The sequence below is a fragment of the Bombina bombina genome, chromosome 11, assembly GCF_027579735.1.
Source record: "Bombina bombina isolate aBomBom1 chromosome 11, aBomBom1.pri, whole genome shotgun sequence".
NCBI lineage: Eukaryota > Metazoa > Chordata > Amphibia > Anura > Bombinatoridae > Bombina > Bombina bombina.
The window spans coordinates 61,714,994-61,741,008 of NC_069509.1; the positions used below are offsets into that span (position 1 = coordinate 61,714,994).

Here is a 26,015-nt window from a genome sequence, read left to right on the forward strand (position 1 = left end):
TTATTGCCTCAATTTTAAATGTCTGATTATCGATTGGTTAACCTTGTTGTCAGTCATTATTATGGCATTAGCGATTGGTTGTAACAGATGTCAATTATTTGTTCTAGTCCAATCATAGTAAACAATATCTTAAGAAGTTACATTTTAAAATAAAAAGGTTAAACAGGGATGTTACAGTGTAAATGGTTTAGCGATTCAAAAATGTATCATGTGGAGAAAACAAGAAGGTGTGTCAAAAACAGAAATTGTGTGAAAATCCATATGTTTAAAATAAACGGCATTTGATGTTCCGGATTGACTGATTAAGCTGTCAATCAATTGTGAACAAAATGTTGGAGCAAAAAAAAGTTACATAGTAAATAGAAAGTGTTAAATTGTGATATCAAAAAGTATCATAAAGAGTGAGATCGTAAGGGATTAATGTATGATTCAATCGGTGTCAGTACTAAAGATTGAAAGTGGGGTGAATTCTGATTATTAAGGTGGAATAAATGATTATTAATGATATTAAAAATCTGTGAAGTGAATAACTGGAAAGATAAGGTTGTGAAAAATAATACAAAGTTATGTTTTTTGTGTAGTATAGATAGCGATAATATTAATGGGTAAATATTTTCAAGATTGAAAACATAATTTATGTAAGAACTTACCTGATAAATTCATTTCTTTCATATTAGCAAGAGTCCATGAGCTAGTGACGTATGGGATATACATTCCTACCAGGAGGGGCAAAGTTTCCCAAACCTCAAAATGCCTATAAATACACCCCTCACCACACCCACAACTCAGTTTAACGAATAGCCAAGAAGTGGGGTGATAAAAAAGTGCGAAAGCATATAAAATAAGGAATTGGAATAATTGTGCTTTATACAAAAATCATAACCACCACAAAAAAAGGGCGGGCCTCATGGACTCTTGCTAATATGAAAGAAATGAATTTATCAGGTAAGTTCTTACATAAATTATGTTTTCTTTCATGTAATTAGCAAGAGTCCATGAGCTAGTGACGTATGGGATAATGACTACCCAAGATGTGGATCTTTCCACACAAGAGTCACTAGAGAGGGAGTGATAAAATAAAGACAGCCAATTCCTGCTGAAAATAATCCACACCCAAAATAAAGTTTAATGAAAAACATAAGCAGAAGATTCAAACTGAAACCGCTGCCTGAAGTACTTTTCTACCAAAAACTGCTTCAGAAGAAGAAAATACATCAAAATGGTAGAATTTAGTAAAAGTATGCAAAGAGGACCAAGTTGCTGCTTTGCAAATCTGATCAATCGATGCTTCATTCCTAAACGCCCAGGAAGTAGAAACTGACCTAGTAGAATGAGCTGTGATCCTCTGAGGCGGAGTTTTACCCGACTCAACATAGGCAAGATGAATTAAAGATTTCAACCAAGATGCCAAAGAAATGGCAGAAGCTTTCTGGCCTTTTCTAGAACCGGAAAAGATAACAAATAAACTAGAAGTCTTTCGGAAAGACTTAGTAGCTTCAACATAATATTTCAAAGCTCTAACAACATCCAAAGAATGCAACGATTTCTCCTTAGAATTCTTAGGATTAGGACATAATGAAGGAACCACAATTTCTCTACTAATGTTGTTGGAATTCACAACTTTAGGTAAAAATTCAAAAGAAGTTCGCAACACTGCCTTATCCTGATGAAAAATCAGAAAAGGAGACTCACAAGAAAGAGCAGATAATTCAGAAACTCTTCTGGCAGAAGAGATTGCCAAAAGGAACAAAACTTTCCAAGAAAGTAATTTAATGTTCAATGAATGCATAGGTTCAAACGGAGGAGCTTGAAGAGCCCCCAGAACCAAATTCAAACTCCAAGGAGGAGAAATTGACTTAATGACAGGTTTTATACGAACCAAAGCTTGTACAAAACAATGAATATCAGGAAGAATAGCAATCTTTCTGTGAAAAAGAACAGAAAGAGCAGAGATTTGACCTTTCAAGGAACTTGCGGACAAACCCTTATCTAAACCATCCTGAAGAAACTGTAAAATTCTCGGTATTCTAAAAGAATGCCAAGAAAAATAATGAGAAAGACACCAAGAAATATAGGTCTTCCAGACTCTATAATATATCTCTCTAGATACAGATTTACGCGCCTGTAACATAGTATTAATCACAGAGTCAGAGAAACCTCTTTGACCAAGAATCAAGCGTTCAATCTCCATACCTTTAAATTTAAGGATTTCAGATCCTGATGGAAAAAAGGACCTTGCGACAGAAGGTCTGGTCTTAACGGAAAAATCCACGGTTGGCAAGAAGCCATCTGGACAAGATCCGCATACCAAAACCTGTGAGGCCATGCCGGAGCTACCAGCAGAACAAACGAGCATTCCTTCAGAATCTTGGAGATTACTCTTGGAAGAAGAACTAGAGGCGGAAAGATATAGGCAGGATGATACTTCCAAGGAAGTGATAATGCATCCACTGCCTCCGCCTGAGGATCCCGGGATCTGGATAGATACCTGGGAAGTTTCTTGTTTAGATGAGACGCCATCAGATCTATTTCTGGAAGTTCCCACATTTGAACAATCTGAAGAAATACCTCTGGGTGAAGAGACCATTCGCCCGGATGCAACGTTTGGCGACTGAGATAATCCGCTTCCCAATTGTCTATACCTGGGATATGAACCGCAGAGATTAGACAGGAGCTGGATTCCGCCCAAACCAGAATTTGAGCTACTTCTTTCATAGCCAGAGGACTGTGAGTCCCTCCTTGATGATTGATGTATGCCACAGTTGTGACATTGTCTGTCTGAAAACAAATGAACGATTCTCTCTTCAGAAGAGGCCAAAACTGAAGAGCTCTGAAAATTGCACGGAGTTCCAAAATATTGATCGGTAATCTCACCTCCTGAGATTCCCAAACTCCTTGTGCTATCAGAGATCCCCACACTGCTCCCCAACCTGTGAGACTTGCATCTGTTGAAATTACAGTCCAGGTCGGAAGCACAAAAGAAGCCCCCTGAATTAAACGATGGTGATCTGTCCACCACGTTAGAGAGTGTCGTACAATCGGTTTTAAAGATATTAATTGAGATATCTTTGTGTAATCCTTGCACCATTGATTCAGCATACAGAGCTGAAGAGGTCGCATGTGAAAACGAGCAAAGGGGATCGCGTCCGATGCAGCAGTCATAAGACCTAGAATTTCCATGCATAAGGCTACCGAAGGGAATGATTGTGACTGAAGATTTCGACAAGCTGAAATCAATTTTAGACGTCTCTTGTCTGTTAAAGACAGAGTCATGGACACTGAATCTATCTGGAAACCCAGAAATGTTACCCTTGTCTGAGGAATCAATGAACTTTTTGGTAAATTGATCCTCCAACCATGATCTTGAAGAAACAACACAAGTCGATTCGTATGAGATTCTGCTAAATGTAAAGACTGAGCAAGTACCAAGATATCGTCCAAATAAGGAAATACCACAATACCCTGTTCTCTGATTACAGACAGAAGGGCACCGAGAACCTTTGTAAAAATTCTTGGAGCTGTAGCTAGGCCAAACGGCAGAGCCACAAACTGGTAATGCTTGTCCAGAAAAGAGAATCTCAGGAACTGATAATGATCTGGATGAATCGGAATATGCAGATATGCATCCTGTAAATCTATTGTGGACATATAATGCCCTTGCTGAACAAAAGGCAAGATAGTCCTTACAGTTACCATTTTGAACGTTGGTATCCTTACATAACGATTCAATATTTTTAGATCCAGAACTGGTCTGAAGGAATTCTCCTTCTTTGGTACAATGAAGAGATTTGAATAAAACCCCATCCCCTGTTCCGAAACTGGAACTGGCATAATTACTCCAGCCAACTCTAGATCTGAAACACAATTCAGAAATGCTTGAGCTTTCACTGGATTTACTGGGACACGGGAAAGAAAAAATCTCTTTGCAGGAGGTCTCATCTTGAAACCAATTCTGTACCCTTCTGAAACAATGTTCTGAATCCAAAGATTGTGAACAGAATTGATCCAAATTTCTTTGAAAAAACGTAACCTGCCCCCTACCAGCTGAGCTGGAATGAGGGCCGCACCTTCATGTGGACTTAGAAGCAGGCTTTGCCTTTCTAGAAGGCTTGGATTTATTCCAGACTGGAGATGGTTTCCAAACTGAAACTGCTCCTGAGGATGAAGGATCAGGCTTTTGTTCTTTGTTGAAACGAAAGGAACGAAAACTATTATTAGCCCTGTTTTTACCCTTAGATTTTTTATCCTGTGGTAAAAAAGTTCCTTTCCCACCAGTAACAGTTGAGATAATAGAATCCAACTGAGAACCAAATAATTTGTTACCCTGGAAAGAAATGGAAAGTAGAGTTGATTTAGAAGCCATATCAGCATTCCAAGTCTTAAGCCATAAAGCTCTTCTAGCTAAAATAGCTAGAGACATAAACCTGACATCAACTCTGATAATATCAAAAATGGCATCACAGATAAAATTATTAGCATGCTGAAGAAGAATAATAATATTATGAGAATCATGATCCGTTACTTGTTGCGCTAAAGTTTCCAACCAAAAAGTTGAAGCTGCAGCAACATCAGCCAATGATATAGCAGGTCTAAGAAGATTACCTGAACACAGATAAGCTTTTCTTAGAAAGGATTCAATTTTCCTATCTAAAGGATCCTTAAACGAAGTACCATCTGACGTAGGAATAGTAGTACGTTTAGCAAGGGTAGAAATAGCCCCATCAACTCTAGGGATTTTGTCCCAAAATTCTAATCTGTCAGACGGCACAGGATATAATTGCTTAAAACGTTTAGAAGGAGTAAATGAATTACCCAATTTATCCCATTCTTTAGAAATTACTTCAGAAATAGCATTAGGAACAGGAAAAACTTCTGGAATAACCACAGGAGATTTAAATACCTTATCTAAACGTTTAGAATTAGTATCAAGAGGACCAGAATCCTCTATTTCTAAAGCAATTAGTACTTCTTTAAGTAAAGAACGAATAAATTCCATTTTAAATAAATATGAAGATTTATCAGCATCAATCTCTGAGACAGAATCCTCTGAACCAGAAGAGTCATCAGAATCAGAATGATGATGTTCATTTAAAAATTAATCTGTAGGGAGAGAAGTTTTAAAAGATTTTTTATGTTTTCTAGAAGGAGAAATAACAGACATAGCCTTCTTGATGGATTCAGAAACAAAATCTCTTATGTTATCAGGAACATTCTGCACCTTAGATGTTGAAGGAACTGCAACAGGCAATGGTACATTACTAAAGGAAATATTATCTGCATTAACAAGTTTGTCATGACAATTAATACAAACAACAGCCGGAGGAATAGCTACCAAAAGTTTACAGCAGATACACTTAGCTTTGGTAGTTCCAGCACTAGACAGCGATTTTCCTGAAGTATCTTCTGACTCAGATGCAACGTGAGACATCTTGCAATATGTAAGAGAAAAAACAACATATAAAGCAAAATTGATCAAATTCCTTAAATGACAGTTTCAGGAATGGGAAAAAATGCCAAAGAACAAGCTTCTAGCAACCAGAAGCAATGAAAAATGAGACTTAAATAATGTGGAGACAAAAGCGACGCCCATATTTTTTAGCGCCAAATAAGACGCCCACATTATTTGGCGCCTAAATGCTTTTGGCGCCAAAAATGACGCCACATCCGGAACGCCGACATTTTTGGCGCAAAAAGAACGTCAAAAAATGACGCAACTTCCGGCGACACGTATGACGCCGGAAACGGAAAAGATTTTTTGCGCCAAAAAAGTCCGCGCCAAGAATGACGCAATAAAATGAAGCAGCCCACAGGGAAAAAAGAGTCAAATTTTTAAGGTAAGAAAAAATGTTTGATTCAAATGCATTATCCCAAATATGAAACTGACTGTCTGAAAATAAGGAATGTTGAACATTCTGAGTCAAGGCAAATAAATGTTTGAATACATATATTTAGAACTTTATAAACAAAGTGCCCAACCATAGCTTAGAGTGTCACAGAACATAAGATTTACTTACCCCAGGACACTCATCTACATGTTTGTAGAAAGCCAAACCAGTACTGAAACGAGAATCAGCAGAGGTAATGGTATATAAATAAGAGTATATCGTCGATCTGAAAAGGGAGGTAAGAGATGAATCTCTACGACCGATAACAGAGAACCTATGAAATAGACCCCGTAGAAGGAGATCACTGCATTCAAATAGGCAATACTCTCCTCACATCCCTCTGACATTCACTGCACGCTGAGAGGAAAACCGGGCTCCAACTTGCTGCGGAGCGCATATCAACGTAGAATCTAGCACAAACTTACTTCACCACCTCCATATGAGGCAAAGTTTGTAAAACTGAGTTGTGGGTGTGGTGAGGGGTGTATTTATAGGCATTTTGAGGTTTGGGAAACTTTGCCCCTCCTGGTAGGAATGTATATCCCATACGTCACTAGCTCATGGACTCTTGCTAATTACATGAAAGAAAATGTATTTATTTATAAAGTAATAAAAGGATTTGAATTGTTATCAACATGATTTGGTACGGAAAAAGAGATTATATATATATCTCTATGTGATATATATAATTTTCTTGATTGTATTGGGCATATATAAATATATAAATGGATCATCTACAAAACATTTATGCAAAAAAAATCTAGTGTACAATGTCCCTTTAAAAAAATATTTCTGGTTTGCTGTCATAGTCCTGTTTAAAAGGATCGCTGTGTCAAAACAGTATTTTTGATGCAAAAAAACTGAGAATTTGCATATCTAATTTGCATATCTTACCCACAATTCTCTTGTGCATTGGAAACATTGTATATTAAGAATTTCTGGGGAAAAGCAAGCGGGGATACTTGCCTAGATGTACTAATTTCCTATGCAAATATTTACAATGATTTAATTTTGAGACATGGAGGATTTTAATTTCAGTTTTTTATCTCCCCCCATAATTTTAATGAATTTTGGTTTAACCATGAAAATAGCTTTTCCAATGCAGCAACCAGAAATCTATCTCCTACTGATGAGTTCTAAAAAGAACGAAACAGGCTTGTCTAGTGAGTGATTTCTGGTTTGCTGTCATAGTCCTGTTTAAAAGGACCGCTGTGTCAAAACAGTATTTTTGAAGCAAAAAAACTGAGAATTTGCATATCTAATTTGCATATCTTACCCACAATTCTCTTGTGCATTGGAAACATTGTATATTAAGAATTTCTGGGGAAAAGCAAGCGGGGATACTTGCCTGGATGTACTAATTTCCTATGCAAATATTTACATTGATTTAATTTTGAGACATGGAGGATTTTAATTTCAGTTTTTTATCTCCCCCCATAATTTTAATGAATTTTGGTATGTATATATATATATATATATATATAAAAGGCAATTTTGAGAATTTGGGCAGTTCTGTTATACCAAATGAAAGTTACCACATTGCATCATTGTATACAAAACTGCAGATAAACACCTTAAAATAATAAAAAATAATGAAAAATATATACGTGTGGTTTTAGCTGAATCAGAAGTTGCCAGTGGACACATTTTAAGAGATTTTTTTCTACAGTTAGAAAGCTACAGATTTTTGGGGAATATGATAATAGTTTACATACTTTTTTTTTTTTTTGGTAAATTTACAATAATGTCTTTGAATAAATAGCTATTTTAAAATTGTTATCCACTGAAAGCTCTTTTATGCCAAAAAATCTATAGGTTTCATAGGTAAATAAAAAAAAAAAAGGTTTAAATAGAGTAATAGCAAAACTGCTAAACATTCTCCAGGACTTTAAGCAAGTTTTTGTCTAAAACTCCTGGTAGTGAATTTACACAGCAACAAGGTTTTATTTACCTTAAAGGGAATGTCAAGTAAAAAAAAAAACTTTCATGTTTTAAATAGGGCATGTAATTTTAAACAACTTTCCAATTTACTTTTATCACCAATTTTGCTTTGTTCTCTTGGTATTCTTAGTTGAAAGCTAAACCTAGGAGGTTCATATGCTAATTTCTTAGACCTTGAAGGCCGCCTCTAATCTAAATGCATTTTGATAGTTTTTCACCACTGGGGGACATTAGTTCACATGTTTTATATAGATAACATTGAGCTCATGCACGTGAATTTACCATGGAGACAGCTCTGATTGGCTAAAATGCAAGTCTGTCAAAAGAACTGAAATAAGGGGGCAGTCTGCTAAGGCTTAGATACAAGGTAATTACAGGGGTAACACGTGTATAATTATAACTGTACCAAATATAAACATTTAAGAAGTCAGATGGGTACTCACATTTTTTCTTAGTACACTTATGTACTAGTAGGTGCAGGCTAGTAGCTTAAGGTGTACCAGCAAACCCTCTCCAGGTGTAGATAGGCCAAAGCAGAGGGACTCTGCTCTTCCAGGTGGTGATATAGGGAGTCAGTTGCAGCAGTATATACTGCTATATATGAAGGTAAACCAGCACTTGTATTATGCAAATTAGTTTATTAAAAACAGATATTAAAACAAGTTTAAAAACATAAACAAGCAAAGGTTTGGGATGCAACACGTTTCTCAGCCGCAGCATGGGCTGTTTCATCAGGCAGTATATACTGCTGCAACTGACACCCTATATCACCACCTGGAAGAGCAGAGTCCCTCTGCTTTGGCCTATCTACACCTGGAGAGGGTTAGCTGGTACACCTTAAGCTACTAGCCTGCACCTACTAGTACATAAGTGTACTAAGAAAAAAAATGTGAGTACCCACCTGGCTTCTTAAATGTTTATATTTGGTGCAACATACTGATATACACATGAGGCGCCCCTCTTGTCTCCTATCTTTCATTCAGCTCTGGATATATCTGTGAGGAGGAGAGCAGCCCTGTCTTTGGTCTACTAAGGTTAGCCGGTACACCTAGAGTTACCGGCCTGCATCTATTAGTACATAGGTGTACTACGGCCTAATGTGAGTACCCATTTGGCTTCTTGTATCTGTCTTGTTGTAACATACTGATATACACATGAGGCGCCCGTCTTGTCATGTTTCATAATTATAACTGTGTTGGTTATGCAAAACTGGGGAATTGGTAATTAAGGGATTATCTATCTTTTAAAACAACAATAATTCTGGTGTTGGCTGTCCCTTTAATTAAAAGGCCATACTAGTGGAAAATGGCATGCTCTAATCCACAAAAGGGGTTAAAACCATAGTAGAAATACTGCTTGGGACCTGCAGAGCACTGCTGGTGCTGAGTGGAAACCATTCCTGATCCAATCAACAGAGCTAGTTGCACAACTAAGCTGTGTAACTAGCTTCGGTTTCCGCTTGGGACTTGCAGTGCTGTGCATGTCTTAAGAAGTACTTCTACTGTGTGTTTAACCCTTTCATGGGGGATAACATTTTCAATGTCACTTTTCTTTAATGATGACAATGGTTAGCTTTAGTCTGTAATGCTTTTTCAGAACCAACTTGGATAAAGTTCTATTATGTATTAAGAACTCTGCACTTCCTCTATCAAGAAATGTTTTGTTCATTCATATACCAGTGCAAGCAACCAATAAATTATACTGAATATTTTTTTTGTTTTCTAATAAATTTAATTTTTTTTAATATAACATGATTTTATTTTATTTTCATTACAAGCACAGTGAAACAATACGGCCTAAATGACAAGTTAACCACAACTAATAAAGCACATTTTTGGCCAAAGCGAAATATTTAACTTAAGCATTTTTAATACACCTGATACAAAAATAGTGTGTCCAATACTTTCAATGGAAGTGCTAATTTCACAGTCATTGTACTTACTATTTAAATGAGAAAATACTGGTATTAAAGTGGTGGTAAATCCATTTTGAAATGCTAGGATTTACCAGAGCCATAAATAAAGGTGACTTTCAGTCATGAAGTATAAAAAACATTGTGCTGAAAGTAGCTTTATTTAGCCACAAGTTATTGCCGACCTCAGCGCCTAAAACGGTAAAACTCCTTTTTTTTCAGTGAGGTGATGTTTTCACCTCTTAGCCAATAGTTGTGGAAGCTGATCAGAATTCTGCTGTATGGCTAGCACGCTATTGGCTAAGAGGACGCTGTTGATAAAAAGGAGTTTTGCTGTGGGTGGTCGGAGGCACTCAGCTTGGCAATAACTTGTGGCCAAATAAAGGTACTCTTAGCATGTAGTTTTTTATACTTCATGACTGAAAGTCACCTTTATTTAGGCACTGGTAAATCCTAGCATTTCAAAAAAATTATTTACCAACGTGTACTGAATAACATGGGACTTAAAGGGACAGTCTACAATATAATTTTTCTTTCATGTAATTAGCAAGAGTCCATGAGCTAGTGACGTATGGGATATACATTCCTACCAGGAGGGGCAAAGTTTCCCAAACCTCAAAATGCCTATAAATACACCCCTCACCACACCCACAATTCAGTTTTACAAACTTTGCCTCCTATGGAGGTGGTGAAGTAAGTTTGTGCTAGATTCTACATTGATATGCGCTCCGCAGCAAGTTGGAGCCCGGTTTTCCTCTCAGCGTGCAGTGAATGTCAGAGGGATGTGAGGAGAGTATTGCCTATTTGAATGCAGTGATCTCCTTCTACAGGGTCTATTTCATAGGTTCTCTGTTATCGGTCGTAGAGATTCATCTCTTACCTCCCTTTTCAGATCGACGATATACTCTTATTTATATACCATTACCTCTGCTGATTCTCGTTTCAGTACTGGTTTGGCTTTCTACAAACATGTAGATGAGTGTCCTGGGGTAAGTAAATCTTATTTTCTGTGACACTCTAAGCTATGGTTGGGCACTTTGTTTATAAAGTTCTAAATATATGTATTCAAACATTTATTTGCCTTGACTCAGAATGTTCAACATTCCTTATTTTCAGACAGTCAGTTTCATATTTGGGATAATGCATTTGAATCAAACATTTTTTCTTACCTTAAAAATTTCACTCTTTTTTCCCTGTGGGCTGTTAGGCTCGCGGGGGCTGAAAATGCTTCATTTTATTGCGTCATTCTTGGCGCTGACTTTTTTGGCGCAAAAAAATATTTTCCGTTTCCGGCGTCATACGTGTCGCCGGAAGTTGCGTCATTTTTTGACGTTCTTTTGCGCCAAAAATGTCGGCGTTCCGGATGTGGCGTCATTTTTGGCGCCAAAAGCATTTAGGCGCCAAATAATGTGGGCGTCTTATTTGGCGCTAAAAAATATGGGCATCGCTTTTGTCTCCACATTATTTAAGTTTCATTTTTCATTGCTTCTGGTTGCTAGAAGCTTGTTCTATGGCATTTTTTCCCATTCCTGAAACTGTCATTTAAGGAATTTGATCAATTTTGCTTTATATGTTGTTTTTTCTCTTACATATTGCAAGATGTCTCACGTTGCATCTGAGTCAGAAGATACTTCAGGAAAATCGCTGTCTAGTGCTGGAACTACCAAAGCTAAGTGTATCTGCTGTAAACTTTTGGTAGCTATTCCTCCGGCTGTTGTTTGTATTAATTGTCATGACAAACTTGTTAATGCAGATAATATTTCCTTTAGTAATGTACCATTGCCTGTTGCAGTTCCTTCAACATCTAAGGTGCAGAATGTTCCTGATAACATAAGAGATTTTGTTTCTGAATCCATCAAGAAGGCTATGTCTGTTATTTCTCCTTCTAGAAAACATAAAAAATCTTTTAAAACTTCTCTCCCTACAGATGAATTTTTAAATGAACATCATCATTCTGATTCTGATGACTCTTCTGGTTCAGAGGATTCTGTCTCAGAGATTGATGCTGATAAATCTTCATATTTATTTAAAATGGAATGTATTCGTTCTTTACTTAAAGAAGTACTAATTGCTTTAGAAATAGAGGATTCTGGTCCTCTTGATACTAATTCTAAACGTTTAGATAAGGTATTTAAATCTCCTGTGGTTATTCCAGAAGTTTTTCCTGTTCCTAATGCTATTTCTGAAGTAATTTCTAAAGAATGGGATAAATTGGGTAATTCATTTACTCCTTCTAAACGTTTTAAGCAATTATATCCTGTGCCGTCTGACAGATTAGAATTTTGGGACAAAATCCCTAGAGTTGATGGGGCTATTTCTACCCTTGCTAAACGTACTACTATTCCTACGTCAGATGGTACTTCGTTTAAGGATCCTTTAGATAGGAAAATTGAATCCTTTCTAAGAAAAGCTTATCTGTGTTCAGGTAATCTTCTTAGACCTGCTATATCATTGGCTGATGTTGCTGCAGCTTCAACTTTTTGGTTGGAAACTTTAGCGCAACAAGTAACGGATCATGATTCTCATAATATTATTATTCTTCTTCAGCATGCTAATAATTTTATCTGTGATGCCATTTTTGATATTATCAGAGTTGATGTCAGGTTTATGTCTCTAGCTATTTTAGCTAGAAGAGCTTTATGGCTTAAGACTTGGAATGCTGATATGGCTTCTAAATCAACTCTACTTGCCATTTCTTTCCAGGGTAACAAATTATTTGGTTCTCAGTTGGATTCTATTATCTCAACTGTTACTGGTGGGAAAGGAACTTTTTTACCACAGGATAAAAAATCTAAGGGTAAAAACAGGGCTAATAATAGTTTTCGTTCCTTTCGTTTCAACAAAGAACAAAAGCCTGATCCTTCATCCTCAGGAGCAGTTTCAGTTTGGAAACCATCTCCAGTCTGGAATAAATCCAAGCCTTCTAGAAAGGCAAAGCCTGCTTCTAAGTCCACATGAAGGTGCGGCCCTCATTCCAGCTCAGCTGGTAGGGGGCAGGTTACGTTTTTTCAAAGAAATTTGGATCAATTCTGTTCACAATCTTTGGATTCAGAACATTGTTTCAGAAGGGTACAGAATTGGTTTCAAGATGAGACCTCCTGCAAAGAGATTTTTTCTTTCCCGTGTCCCAGTAAATCCAGTGAAAGCTCAAGCATTTCTGAATTGTGTTTCAGATCTAGAGTTGGCTGGAGTAATTATGCCAGTTCCAGTTTCGGAACAGGGGATGGGGTTTTATTCAAATCTCTTCATTGTACCAAAGAAGGAGAATTCCTTCAGACCAGTTCTGGATCTAAAAATATTGAATCGTTATGTAAGGATACCAACGTTCAAAATGGTAACTGTAAGGACTATCTTGCCTTTTGTTCAGCAAGGGCATTATATGTCCACAATAGATTTACAGGATGCATATCTGCATATTCCGATTCATCCAGATCATTATCAGTTCCTGAGATTCTCTTTTCTGGACAAGCATTACCAGTTTGTGGCTCTGCCGTTTGGCCTAGCTACAGCTCCAAGAATTTTTACAAAGGTTCTCGGTGCCCTTCTGTCTGTAATCAGAGAACAGGGTATTGTGGTATTTCCTTATTTGGACGATATCTTGGTACTTGCTCAGTCTTTACATTTAGCAGAATCTCATACGAATCGACTTGTGTTGTTTCTTCAAGATCATGGTTGGAGGATCAATTTACCAAAAAGTTCATTGATTCCTCAGACAAGGGTAACCTTTCTGGGTTTCCAGATAGATTCAGTGTCCATGACTCTGTCTTTGACAGACAAGAGACGTCTAAAATTGATTTCAGCTTGTCGAAATCTTCAGTCACAATCATTCCCTTCGGTAGCCTTATGCATGGAAATTCTAGGTCTTATGACTGCTGCATCGGACGCGATCCCCTTTGCTCGTTTTCACATGCGACCTCTTCAGCTCTGTATGCTGAATCAATGGTGCAAGGATTACACAAAGATATCTCAATTAATATCTTTAAAACAGATTGTACGACACTCTCTAACGTGGTGGACAGATCACCATCGTTTAATTCAGGGGGCTTCTTTTGTGCTTCCGACCTGGACTGTAATTTCAACAAATGCAAGTCTCACAGGTTGGGGAGCAGTGTGGGGATCTCTGATAGCACAAGGAGTTTGGGAATCTCAGGAGGTGATTTTACCGATCAATATTTTGGAACTCCGTGCAATTTTCAGAGCTCTTCAGTTTTGGCCTCTTCTGAAGAGAGAATCGTTCATTTGTTTTCAGACAGACAATGTCACAACTGTGGCATACATCAATCATCAAGGAGGGACTCACAGTCCTCTGGCTATGAAAGAAGTATCTCGAATTCTGGTTTGGGCGGAATCCAGCTCCTGTCTAATCTCTGCGGTTCATATCCCAGGTATAGACAATTGGGAAGCAGATTATCTCAGTCGCCAAACGTTGCATCCGGGCGAATGGTCTCTTCACCCAGAGGTATTTCTTCAGATTGTTCAAATGTGGGAACTTCCAGAAATAGATCTGATGGCGTCTCATCTAAACAAGAAACTTCTCAGGTATCTGTCCAGATCCCGGGATCCTCAGGCGGAGGCAGTGGATGCATTATCACTTCCTTGGAAGTATCATCCTGCCTATATCTTTCCGCCTCTAGTTCTTCTTCCAAGAGTAATCTCCAAGATTCTGAAGGAATGCTCGTTTGTTCTGCTGGTAGCTCCGGCATGGCCTCACAGGTTTTGGTATGCGGATCTTGTCCGGATGGCCTCTTGCCAACCGTGGACTCTTCCGTTAAGACCAGACCTTCTGTCGCAAGGTCCTTTTTTCCATCAGGATCTGAAATCCTTAAATTTAAAGGTATGGAGATTGAACGCTTGATTCTTGGTCAAAGAGGTTTCTCTGACTCTGTGATTAATACTATGTTACAGGCGCGTAAATCTGTATCTAGAGAGATATATTATAGAGTCTGGAAGACCTATATTTCTTGGTGTCTTTCTCATCATTTTTCTTGGCATTCTTTTAGAATACCGAGAATTTTACAGTTTCTTCAGGATGGTTTAGATAAGGGTTTGTCCGCAAGTTCCTTGAAAGGTCAAATCTCTGCTCTTTCTGTTCTTTTTCACAGAAAGATTGCTATTCTTCCTGATATTCATTGTTTTGTACAAGCTTTGGTTCGTATAAAACCTGTCATTAAGTCAATTTCTCCTCCTTGGAGTTTGAATTTGGTTCTGGGGGCTCTTCAAGCTCCTCCGTTTGAACCTATGCATTCATTGGACATTAAATTACTTTCTTGGAAAGTTTTGTTCCTTTTGGCAATCTCTTCTGCCAGAAGAGTTTCTGAATTATCTGCTCTTTCTTGTGAGTCTCCTTTTCTGATTTTTCATCAGGATAAGGCGGTGTTGCGAACTTCTTTCGAATTTTTACCTAAAGTTGTGAATTCCAACAACATTAGTAGAGAAATTGTGGTTCCTTCATTATGTCCTAATCCTAAGAATTCTAAGGAGAAATCGTTGCATTCTTTGGATGTTGTTAGAGCTTTGAAATATTATGTTGAAGCTACTAAGTCTTTCCGAAAGACTTCTAGTTTATTTGTTATCTTTTCCGGTTCTAGAAAAGGCCAGAAAGCTTCTGCCATTTCTTTGGCATCTTGGTTGAAATCTTTAATTCATCTTGCCTATGTTGAGTCGGGTAAAACTCCGCCTCAGAGGATCACAGCTCATTCTACTAGGTCAGTTTCTACTTCCTGGGCGTTTAGGAATGAAGCTTCGATTGATCAGATTTGCAAAGCAGCAACTTGGTCCTCTTTGCATACTTTTACTAAATTCTACCATTTTGATGTATTTTCTTCTTCTGAAGCAGTTTTTGGTAGAAAAGTACTTCAGGCAGCGGTTTCAGTTTGAATCTTCTGCTTATGTTTTTCATTAAACTTTATTTTGGGTGTGGATTATTTTCAGCAGGAATTGGCTGTCTTTATTTTATCCCTCCCTCTCTAGTGACTCTTGTGTGGAAAGATCCACATCTTGGGTAGTCATTATCCCATACGTCACTAGCTCATGGACTCTTGCTAATTACATGAAAGAAAACATAATTTATGTAAGAACTTACCTGATAAATTCATTTCTTTCATATTAGCAAGAGTCCATGAGGCCCGCCCTTTTTTTGTGGTGGTTATGATTTTTGTATAAAGCACAATTATTCCAATTCCTTATTTTATATGCTTTCGCACTTTTTTATCACCCCACTTCTTGGCTATTCGTTAAACTGAATTGTGGGTGTGGTGAGGGGTGTATTTATAGGCATTTTGAGGTTTGGGAAACTTTGCCCCTCCTGGTAGGAATGTATATCCCATACGTCACTAGCTCATGGACTCTTGCTAATATGAAAGAAATGAATTTATCAGGTAAGTTCTTACATAAATTATGTTTTATTATTTTAAAAGATAGACAATCCCTTTATTAACCATTTCCCAGTTTTGAATCACCAACACAGTTATATTAATATACATTTTACCTCTGTGATTACCTTGTATCTAAGCATCTTCTGACAGCCCCCTGATCACATGACTTTTTATTTATTATCTATTGACTTGCATTTAGCCAATTAGTGCTGTGTTGTACTGACTCTTAAATAACTCCACGGGCTTGAACACAATGTTATCTATATGGCCCACATGAAATAGCAAATAAAAAAGCATGTGATAAGTATGTAGTGGCTTAGAAACAGACAGAAATTTAAAGGTTTAAATGTTATAGAGTAAATTAATATAACAATGTTAGTTGTGCAAAGCTGGGGAATGGGTAAGTAAAACTCCATTACTCAGATGTTTTTGCTATCTATCGACTTATTAAACAAACTTTCATGATTCAGATAGGGCATGTCATTTTAAACAACTTTCTAATTTACTTTTATCATCACATTTGCTTTGTTCTCTTGTTATTCTTTGTTGAAAGCCAAACCTAGGTAGGCTCATATGCTAATTTCTAAGCCCTTGAAGGCCACCTCTCAACTGAATGCATTTGACAGTTTTTCACCACTAGAGGGTGCTAGTTCATGTGTTTCATATAGATAACACTGTGCTCATGCACGTAAAGTTATTTAAGAGTCAGCACTAATTGCCTGAAATGCAAGTCTGTCAAAAGATCTGAGATAAGGAGGCAGTCAGCAGAAGCTTAGATACAAGGCAATTACAGAGGTAAAAAGTATATTTCTATAACAGTGTTGGTTATGCAAAACTGGGGAATGGTAAATAAAGGGATTATCTATCTTTTTAAACAATAACATGTTTGATGTTTACTATCCCTTTAACCGGCATAGACAGAGATTACAAGTGGAGTACTATTGATAGCGCAGGTGTGCTATCCATTTTGTGCACTGCACTAAGAATAGCACACAATCTAGTATTTCAAGTGTAAAATAGTTTTATAAGAGGATTTTAGCCTAGCCGACATTTTTAGCGTGCCTTATACTTTCAAAGGATAGCATAGGGCACACTAACATCACTCATATTAGTGTAGAGTAATGTGTAGTGCGTGAGCGCAATTCATAATAGTGCTTAAAAATAAAGTGTTAGGGCTAGAATAAAATATAATAAAACACATAATATGTTAAGAAAGTATTTCACACATATTTGTACATATTAGATTAAATATATGTTTATTTTCTTATTAATAAAAGTGTTTTAAGACTGATTTAAAGGGATATGGTATATGACAGTGTTGGACTAAATATATTAGATTAAATATATGTTTATTTTCTTATTAATAAAAGTGTTTTAAGACTGATTTAAAGGGATATGGTATATGACAGTGTTGGACTAGGAAGGGCTCAAAAGTGTATGTATATATGTATGTATGTGTGTGTACATGTGTATGTATGTGTACTCATAAATATGTACACACACACATACATATATACACACACATACTTATGTACACTCACAAACACATACATATGTACACACACACATACATATGTACATATACATACACATATAAACACGTATACATATGTACACATACATACACATACATATGTACACATACTTATGTACACACACATACATATGTACACTACACACACAAACACACACATATATATATATAAACACATATATATGTACACACACAAATATATATGTACACACACACACATATATATGTACACACACAAATACATATATACACACATACACATAAATATGTACACACACACATGCATATGTACAACCACAAACATATACATATGTACACACACATACACATGTATATGTACACCCACAAGCACATACATATACACACATATGTACATATATATACACATACATATATAAATATGCATGCATATGTACACATACAAACACATACATACACATACATATGTACGCATACATATGTACACACACCTACACATACATATGTACACTACACACACAAAAACATATATATGTTCACACACAAACAAATACATATGTACACACACATACACATGAATATGTACACACACATGCATATGTACAACCACAAACACATACATATGTACACACAAATACACATGCATATGTACACATGTACTACACACACAAACACATACATGCCCATACATATGTACACACACACTAACACTATATATGTACACAACATGTACACACACAAACACATACATATGTACACACATATACATACATACATACCTACACATACTTATGTACACACATACATACATACACATACATATGTACACAAACACACACACACACACATATATATATATATATATATATATATATATATACATACACATACATACACATACACATTACTGTGCAAATGTTTTACGCAGGTTTAAAAATTCTGTAAAGAAAGAATGCTTTCAAATATAGAAATGTTAATAGTTTATTTTTATCAATTAACAAAATGCAAAGTGAGTGAACAGAAGAAAAATCTAATTCAAATCAATATTTGGTCTGACACATTTTGTCTTCAAAACAGCATCAATTCTTCTAGGTACACTTGTGCAAAGTCAATGATTTTGTAGGCGTAGTCAGGTGCATTATGAAACAATTATACCAAACAGGTGCTAATGATTTGATATAGATTTTTCTTTTGTTCACTCACTTTGCATTTTGTTAATTGATAAAAAATAAACTATTAATATCTAATTTTTCTTGCTTTCAAGCATTTTTTCACACCTGCCAAAAACTTTTGCACAGTTCTTTTCATATGTACACAATCACATGCATACACATAATTATTCAGACACATACACATACAGTACATATCTGCACACACATACATACATATGTTCACACATACACATGTATACACAAATGCACATGCATACACTTACATATGTAATTCACACATTAATATGCACACACATGTACTGTACATACAAATATATATCTACACACACATACACATAAATACATACACATACATATGTACACACACATACTGTACATAAACATACCTATGTACACACACATACTGTACATACACATACATATATACACACATACTGTACATACACATACCTATGTACACACACATACTGTACATACATATACATACACATACATATGTACACACACATACTGTACATACACATACATATATACACACACATACTGTACATACACATACATACAAATACATGCATACATATACATATGTACACACACATACTGTACATTCAGATACATATGTACACACATACTGTACATACACATACATACACACACATACTGTACATTAACATACATTCACATACCTATGTACACACACATACTGTACATACACATACATATACATACATATGTACACACACATACTGTACATACACATAGATATACATACATATGTACACACATACTGTACATACACATACATATACCTACATATGTACACACACACACTGTACATACACATACATATACATACATATGTACACACATACTGTACATACACATACATATACCTACATATGTACACACACACACTGTACATACACATACATATACATACATATGTACACACACATACTGTACATACACATACATATACATACATATGTACACACATACTATACATACACATACATATACCTACATATGTACACACACACACTGTACATACACATACATATACATACATATGTACACACACATACTGTACATACACATACATACACATACAAATGTACACACACACTGTACATACACATACATATACATACATATGTACACACACATACTGTACATACACATACATACACATACAAATGTACACACATACTGTACATACACATACACATACATATGTACACACACATACTGTACATACACATAAATACACATACATATGTACACACATACTGTACATACACATACATACACATATATATGTATACACACATACTGTACATACACATACATACACATACATATGTACACACATACTGTACATACACATACATATGTACACACACATACTGTACATACACATACATACACATACCTATGTACACACACATACTGTACATACATATACATACACATACATGTGTACACCCACATTCTGTACATACACATACATATACATACATATGTACACACACATACTGTACATACACATACATATGTACACACACATACTGTACATACTCATACATACACATACATATGTACACACACATACTGTACATACACATACATACACATACTTACATATATACACACACATACTGTACATACACATACATATACATATGTACACACACATACTGTACGTACACATACATATACATACATGTGTACACACACATACTGTACATATGCATGCATACACATACATATGTACACACATACTGTACATACACATACATACATACACACACATATACACACACATACTGTACATTCGCATACATACACATACATATGTACACACACATACTGTACATACACATACATATGTACACACACATACTGTACACACACATACATATACATACATTGTGTACACACATACTGTACATACACATACATATGTACACACACATACTGTACACACACATACATATACATACATTGTGTACACACATACTGTACATACACACACATACATATCTACACACACACACTGTACATACGCATACATATACATACATTGTGTACACACATACTGTACACACACATACATATGTACACACACATACTGTACATACGCATACATATACAGTACATACATGTGTACACACACACAAACACATACTCCTCTAAGCTAATTTAGTACTAACCTAACACCCCCTAACCTAACAACCCCTAACTTAACACCCCATTAAATAAACCCAAATTACCTAAACGAATACATTCAAAAGATAAAAAATAATAATAAGTTTACAAAAAATTGAAAAAAAGCTAACATTACAGAAAATAAAAAAATCAAATTACCAAATTTCACAAAATTAATTAATTAATTCCTATGAAAATAAAAAAGACCCCCCAAAATAAAAACACCCCCTACTCTAATAATAAACTACCAGTAGCCCTTAAAATGCCGGGCATTGCCCCAAGATAATCAGCTCTTTTACAAAAAATATACACCTAACATTAAACCCCCCCACCCCCCAAAATAAAAGACCCTAACACTAAAAAACCTAAATTACCCATTGCCCTGAAAAGGGCATTAGTTTGGGCATTGCATTTAAAGGGCATTTAGCTCTTTTTCTGCCCATCCCTACTCTAAATAAAACAAATCCCCCCAAAAAAACCTTAAAAAATCCTAAGTCTAACCCCCAGGCGTCGCTGGGGCTTCCCGTTTTGCGTGGTGACGTCACGCACAATGACATGATGACGTCACTGCACAACTTTATTAACAAAATGACAATGCTAACTATAGGAAAAGGGGGCATGCTGCTTAGAAGCCTGTATCTTAGGCATCTAAGCAGCTACAAACCCCCAAGACCCACCGTTAGAAAGGTAATCACCTAACCGTTCCAACAGTGTAAGTCTTTGGGATCTTGGGAAAAAAAGTAAAAAAAAAATATATTTAAAATAAAAACAAAAACAAAAAAAACAACAACCTTAAAACAGCTTAGCACCCAGGTGGGATAGTGCTTAGCACTCAAAGGGTTAATATATTATTAATATTATAACAAATCAGTGGTCCCTGGTTATCTAATGGGGTCACCTGTCTTTGGTCTCCAGTATTGAGAAATACAGGAATGCAAATATAATCTCAAATTGTTGCAGATGTAGGATTTCCTTGGCAAATACACCACTCTGGACTACCTTAGCAATAAATACAGTTTGTGCACAATGTTATATTTTAAAATAGAAACAGATCAATATAATATTTTCATTCCTATAAGGCAACAACACATTTTCCATTGCATTTCCATCATTTTTTTTAAATCAAACACCATTTCTTTTTTTAAGAAATATAATGGCTTCCTCTTATGGTTCATTCTGCAGCCCAGATCCTACAGCATGAAGCAGTACAACTGAATCTTCCCTTGCAGTGGCTCACATAGCTTTTTAGAGACAATCTCAGCCAAATGAGTCTTTTTATTATTATTTTTGACTTGAGGTCTAGCGTGATAGGAAGTGTGCAGCCAAGCCTGGCATTGCTTTATGCTGATATATTGTTCATTCTAAGACTTGGCTCCAGCACTGGCTAAATTCCATAGCGATGCAGTGAAGTAACTCCCGCTAACCGCACACTATATTTTCAGGCCTTTTGTAAAATCTAGTCATCTGTATTGTGCTCTTTGAGAACTATTATTAGGAACAACAATGCTTCAGTGGTTTTCGCTTTTTCATATGTTAGAAAGAATTTAAAGGGACAGTAAAGTCAAAATTAAACTGTTGTTATTTGGGTAGAGCATACAATTTTAAACACATTTTCAAATTAATTCTATTATCAAATTTGCTTTGTTTTCTTGGTATTGTTTGTTGAAGAGTAGGATCGGGAGCAGTTATGCACTGTTGGGAGCTAGCTGAACACATCTGGTGAGCCAATGGCAAAAGGCATATATGTGCAACCACCAATCCCCAGCTAGCTCCCTGTAGTGCATTGCTGGCCCTGAGCCTACCTAGGTATGCTTTTCAACAAGGAATACCAAGAGAACAAAGCAAATTTGATAATTGCAGTAAATTAGAAAGTTCTTTAAAATTGCATGTTCTATCTGAATCATGTAAGTTTCATTTTGACTTTACTGTCCCTTTAAGTATATCATTCATATAAAGAACATGAGAACTAGCACAGGGGTAGGTCACACAGCGATAGGCAGCAAATATAAACATATATGTATAGGATTATCTACATATGTGTTTATATGTGTATACACACATATTAACACATAAATATATATATTTATATAAGAATATACATATATATTTACAGAGAACACACAGAACCCATAGACCGCAATGTAAAGGCGCTTTTCAGTGCCGTTTTTTCCTTTAAAAAATGCTAGCATTTGTTCATTTTAAAAAAGAACTACTCACTGTATTTTGGGGGCAATTAGGGAACATTTAGAAAATCAGACCTCTGGTTAAATTTCTGAGCGCTAATTGCTACCGCGAGCTCGTGGTAGCAATAGCCAGCCACTTGTAATGGTTATTTATCTTGCGTCCTCAAACGGGCGAATTTGCCCATTTATGGGCACACGATAAAATAGCACTCCACTTGTAATCAAGCCCTTAGCAAGGAGGGGAAAACTTACAGCCATATAAATAAAGTTAACAAGTAGGAATATTTCACAGTGAAAAATGATTGCTGCACAAGAGGCCATACAATGGGCAAAATAACTGTCTTTGGGGTCATGCAATTAAAGTCATTACCTAGCAGTTAGTTTCATGCACTTTACAATCCATTGTTTGGCCAAAAATGTTCAACTTTAATCCTTAAAGGGACGTGAAACCAAGATTTTTTTTCTTTCATGGTTTAGAGAGAACATGCAATTTTAAACAACTTTCCAATTAACTTCTGTTACCTAATTTGTTTAGTTCTCTTGGTATTCTTTGTTTAAAAGCATACCTAGGTAGGTTCAGAAGCTGTTGATTGGTGGCTGCACTTATATACCTCATGTTATTGGCTCACCCATGTGCATTACTCTTTCTTCAACAAAGGATACCAAGGGAATGAAGCAAATTAGATAATAGAAGTAAATTGAAAGGTTGTTCAAAATTGTATTCCCTACTTGAATCATGAAGTAAACATTTTAAGATTTATAAACATATTAGTTTTTAATAAAGTACAATTGACTTGATCAGTGGGTAGTGTGGTTTACCACATCTGTTCTCAACCATATGTTTACTAAAATCTTGGTCTGCTGCTACCTCTAGTTACTTAGTAATATATGATAAAAAAAAATAAAGTTCACCAAGTTAAACCTTTCACATATTCCTGTTACTACTTTTGATACAAAAAAAGGTAAAGACCCATATTAAAGACGTCTAAATAACTTTGACGTAGACACAAAATACTAATAGCCACAGGTAGACCCCACTCACATGACATTTCTTTCTGTTTGGGACTTTTGAATGTATAGTTTTATTTATGTTTTTATTTTTTTTCTATTTCATGGATATAATGAAAGTCTAAAGTAAATATTTCTTACCTTCATTATATCAGGTTCCTGGGGTTTAGGTGTTGCTAAAGAGGATTTTAACTTCTCCTGTACGAAACGTGCATGTCTGGTGGAATAAGTTGTTTTGGGCACAAACAACAAAATTAAAAAAAAGCCTAAAAGAAAGCCACTTGCCAGACCAAGCAAAAGACCTGATATATATGATGGAAGAGGCCAAATGAAAAAGTTGTAAGTTAAGATTGCAACACAGGCCAGAGCACTGCATGGCACATCACTGCGATGAAGTGGAGGCTGGAGATTGGCACCAGGAGAGTCTACTTCTGAACTGTCATTGGTTGATAACTCTACTACCTGAATTACATCGCCATATGAACAGATTTCGTAGTTGCAATAGTTTTTCAGGGAGTCTTTATGGACAGGTTTTGTTGTACTTTCTGTGAAGACTAAACTCTCAGCTTCTTCATTTCTTCGATATATTGATAACGTGTTCCTTGCATCAAAAAGCACTTGATCCCTTTGGCTGGTTGGGGACTCTTGTGCTAATACTACAGGAGAATTAGTTCTATATCTGGAACTGGAACTAGGTTCATCTCCTATTATCTTACTAAGCATACTCAAGGGTTCTTGCATGGCTTCTGAAAGCCTCCTCTTAGTATCTTCCAGTTTTGCTTCTACATCCTGGACATTAAAAAACATTCCTTTACTCTCAGATGGTGACATGCTTGGAGATGAGGGAGCTGTCCTGGAGTCTCCATTCTTATTTTTAGGTTGGGTTATCTGTCTCCAGAGGTGAACGTTGAGTTTAGAGTCTGACTTGGATTGTGTCACCTCAGGCTCCAGCCGGGAAATTTCTGTAGAGATGGACTTGACTAGATTTACCAAGGGATGAGGCTTATGTGGCGAAGGGTCCTTAGACTCAATTTCAGTGGAGACAGATTTCACCAAATTGATGAGTGGTTTGGATGTAGGCGAGCTTGGAAATAATGGGGAGAGGCATCTCTGGGTTTCATTACACAACAAAACATCACCAACACACTCGTATGCAGCCAAGGCCAATTCATTCACCACAATTCCAGAGTGTCCTGCAGAATGGAAATGTGCTGGGGATACGGGTTTCTCAACTATAGATCCTGAGCCAGCATCATCATCTTGATCCAATGTGAAAATGAGCTCACTCTCATCTAAATTTTCCCAGTTTTCTTCACTGTGTACTTTAGTTAACTGAATGGTTATCGCTTGTGGGACATAAGGCAAGTTATCAACTTGTGTGGAGCAAGTTATTGAACTGTTAACTGAAGGAGAACCTTCCTCAACAGCACTGACTTCAGATGGGTCAGACATTCTTCAAAACATGGCTTTATTTCTAGGAAAAAAAGAAGGCGTTAGAAAAAAAACAGATGTATAACAAAAGGACAAATTGATTTAGATTGCTTTAGATTAGTTATTGCTTATGTTAGTAATGATCAATATTTTTGGTACCTTTTTAATGGGTCATTATAGTCCCCAGAAAACACTGCACCAACATTGTTTGGGTAGGTTTGTGTAAATTGGCCTTTTCAATTGGAGCAGTTTCTGTGTCTCTTTAAATAGACCATATTTTATATATGTAAAGAAATCTTAAGACATGGACACCAACTTATAAGAAACGTAGGTGCCAGTCAGGGTAAACCAGGTGCATAGTTTTAGAAGCCAGTAAAGAAACTTCTAT

General features: G+C 36.3%; 1 protein-coding gene across 1 annotated transcript in view; it reads right to left on the reverse strand.

The window, feature by feature from the left end:
* The window catches only part of LOC128641842 (testis-expressed protein 2-like), a 109,070-nt gene that overhangs the window by 74,701 nt on the left and 8,354 nt on the right, over positions 1-26,015 (reverse strand). Inside the window, exon 2 of the mRNA XM_053694401.1 lies at positions 24,338-25,670. Coding sequence (XP_053550376.1) covers positions 24,338-25,648 — 1,311 coding nt within the window. The 5' untranslated portion in view covers positions 25,649-25,670. The remainder of the gene's footprint in view (positions 1-24,337; positions 25,671-26,015) is intronic.